The 3,442-nt window shown below is 57.9% G+C and overlaps 1 protein-coding gene across 1 annotated transcript; it reads left to right on the top strand.

Moving 5' to 3' along the window:
- Positions 1 to 392: 392 nt before the first annotated feature.
- LOC101766229 (ACT domain-containing protein ACR8) lies at positions 393 to 3,442 on the top strand. Its single transcript, XM_004984951.4, has 4 exons — positions 393 to 923; positions 1,021 to 1,843; positions 2,458 to 2,562; positions 2,765 to 3,442. Exons 1-4 carry the CDS (start codon positions 862 to 864, stop codon positions 3,116 to 3,118), a joined length of 1,344 nt encoding a protein of 447 aa, XP_004985008.1. The 5' UTR covers positions 393 to 861; the 3' UTR covers positions 3,119 to 3,442.

Genomic DNA, 3,442 nt, shown 5'->3' with positions numbered 1-3,442 from the left:
AGGCCATACAAATATGTACCATCATAGCAACAAAACAAAAATGTTAGGGAAGCCAAAATTGAGATGAAGTTGCATAAAGAGTAATTAGCAACTAAAGCGTATCACATTCAGATAAAGGTGTACGAAAGTATCTATATAAGTGAGAGGAGAAAATAAGAAATTTTAATTGGTTATGGACCCATATTTCTTTATAAATTCCTAATAACCATCTCTCCTAAAATTACTAATAATAGCCCGTGCAGAAGCACGGGTCGATAAACTACTTAATAAAATCTCCCAGTTCTGCACGGATCGATAAACTACTTAATAAAATCTCCCAACCCGACCCGTTCGGTCCAACTCCAGTAGTCCAACTCCAACCGCATACCATTCCGTTTGCCCGGTCCTCTCCCGCGACCGCCGTTTGACTCCGGAGCCCGCCGCGCGGCCGAACCCCCGCACCAATCCGTGCCCGGGATTGCGTGCGTGAGATCGCCTGGTCTCGTCCCGTTCCCGTCCCCCATTTTAGACGGGCGCTGACCGAGACAACCCCGGCCATCCATCCCCACACAGGCAGGCCACAGCGAGGCAGCCCGCAGCCGCCCCCGCAGCCAGGAGCCAGCACAGAGCAGAGCCGAGCGAAATCCCACCGTTCCCGCACCCAATTTTGAACCAGCGCGGACGCTCCGTGCCCCCAATCCCAACCAAATTTACGATTCCCCCCGACCGAACCGAAATCTCCGCCAGCCCTGCCCTGCCCTGTCCAGGAGGAAAGAAACGCACGCCCCCGCCGCGGCAAAGGAACCGTCGCGAGAGCCCGGGAAACTGAAGGGTGAGAGCGGAGGAGAGGCCGAGGCGAGGAGGACGAGGAGGGTTCCAGCGATGGAGCGGTGTCATCCCTCCGAGGTGTACGAGCTCTTCGTGCGCCACATGAACACCCCAAGGTAAGAGGAGGGGGGAATTTCCTCTCTTTTTCTGCGGTTCTTGTTCTTGGGTCCTTTTGGGTGGGGGAGCGGTCGGTGATCGGTCGGCGGCGCGCAGGGTGGTGGTGGACAACGGCGTGTGCGCGACGGCGTCGCTGGTGCAGGTGCACAGCGCGCGCAAGCACGGCGTCCTGCTGGAGGCAGTGGCGGCGCTGTCGGACCACGGCGTCTGCGTCCGCAAGGGCTACATCTCCTCCGACGACGGGCGGTGGTTCATGGACGTCTTCCACGTCACCGACGCCGCGGGCCGCAAGGTGGCCGACGCCGACGCCCTGCTGGCGCGCCTCGAGTCCTCACTCTCCGCCGACGCATTGCCGCCGCGCACGCCGTCCGCCGCCGCCGCGGCGGGGACGGGGGCGCACACCCTGCTCGAGCTCGTCGGCGCCGACCGCCCGGGTCTCCTCTCCGAGGTCTTCGCCGTGCTGCACGACCTCCGGTGCGACATCGTCGACGCCAGGGCGTGGACGCACGGCGGCCGCGTCGCCGCGCTCGTGTTCGTGCGCGACGAGGAGACGGGCGCGCCGATCGACGACGCGGCGCGGGTCAGGCGGGTCGAGTCCAGGCTCAGGCACGTCCTCCGCGGCGGCGCGCGCGGCGCCAGGACGGTCCTTCTCGCCGACGCCGCGGCCGTCAACATGGACCGGCGGCTCCACCAGCTGCTCAACGAGGACGGGGAGGCCGGGAGCCGCGCCGACCAGGCGGAGGCGCCCACGACGACGGCGGTCGCCGTGCAGGATTGGGGGGAGAGGGGGTACTCGGTGGTCACCGTGAGCTGCCGCGACCGGCCCAAGCTGCTCTTCGACGTCGTCTGCACCTTGACGGACTTGGATTACGTGGTGTACCACGGCACGTTCGACACGGACGGCGATCACGCGCAGCAGGTGAGGCTTCTAGCCATTTCTTTCTCGATTGATCCGCCAAGATATTTTTTTTGGGTGAAACAAGTTGGGGGCTACACATTTGGAGCTCTTGATTTTTATCCCCCGAAATCTCTTGCGCTGATTTAAGGTCCGCTACTACCAAATTCCCCATCATCTGGAGTTCTTGGGTTGTTTCCATGGGTGACAGACTGCGTTAGGCGTACGGCCTTCCTGTCGATTTTCCCCCCTCACTTCTACCCCACTTTTACCTTTTGTTTGCTTTGATTGTGATTCTTGTGTGAGATTGAAGTGAACCAGGTTAAATAATATTTTGATGGTTCCTGTTCATGAGAATTTCCTTTTACTGAATTTTTCTGGGACTTGTCAGGTCAAATAAAATGGAGGGAGTAGTAGCTTAGTCCCATTTACATTGTTACACGCTGTTCTGCCTCAATTGTATCCCTTGGACATCATAATGAACCCTTTCCTGCAAAACTAACCGAAATGCTGCTGCCAATTGAATTCACACAGTATCAATCGTACACGCCTGTTAAATTCATTTATTTTCGTTTCTGAACCTCGTTTGAGTCGGTGTGGTTTAACTGAAGCTAACCTGTTGCTTGGCTTGGGGGCAGGAGTTCTACATCAGGCGGTTGGACGGGCGGCCAATCTGCTCGGCGGCCGAGAGGCGGCGCGTGATCCAATGCTTGCAAGCGGCCATCGAGAGGCGCGCATCCGAGGTGCGTGATCGCTGAATCTCTCCCTTCCTTTCCCTCCATGCCACGCCACCGCAGCAAAAGCACACGATTCCGGGATTTCACACTCCCAAGCGCAAAGTCTCTTTCGTCGTGCCCAACTTTCCACTTCACCCGCCATGTGTTCGGCCGAAATCCCAGCCGCGCCACTCTAACGCCAGAGCGGAATCCTCTTTGTCTGTGGCAGGGCGTGAGGCTGGAGCTGCGCATCACCGACCGCCGCGGGCTGCTCGCCTACGTCACGCGCGTGTTCCGGGAGAACAGCCTCTCCGTCACGCACGCCGAGATCACCACCAGGGGCGACATGGCCATGAACGTCTTCCACGTCACCGACGTGGCCGGCCGGCCTGCGGACCCCAAGACCATCGACGACGTGATCCAGAAGATCGGCACGGAGAGCCTCCGGGTGGACGAGGAGCGGTGGCCGCGCCTATGCTCCACGGAGGGCGACGCCGGCCGCGGCGGTGCCGGGATCTTCTCGCTGGGGAGCCTCGTGAAGAAGAACCTGGTCAGCCTTGGCCTCATAAGATCCTGCTCGTGAGGACGTGATCGACGGCGACGTGTGCCCCGGCGGGATCCTTGTGTAAATATGGGATGGTGCATGGGTTAGTTTGTAAATTGAGTAGGAGTTTAATTTGCCGTTTCTAGCTTTTAGTTGCCACGTGTACATAGTAGTAAGTGGAAACGAAAGGCTTTAAAAGTTGCTGGTGGGCAACAGCTTGGGCTTTGGTGGGGCATGCCATGTATCTAAAATCTTCCTTTTTACATGAAAATAGACAGATGGATGGAATATAATATATCCATGTACATATTATAGTACCTCCTGATGGTAACTAAATGTTTGACTTGCATTTCACCATGCGTA

The sequence above is a fragment of the Setaria italica genome, chromosome IX (assembly GCF_000263155.2).
Source record: "Setaria italica strain Yugu1 chromosome IX, Setaria_italica_v2.0, whole genome shotgun sequence".
Taxonomy (NCBI): Eukaryota; Viridiplantae; Streptophyta; class Magnoliopsida; order Poales; family Poaceae; genus Setaria; species Setaria italica.
This window is presented reverse-complemented; position numbering and strand designations above follow the sequence as displayed.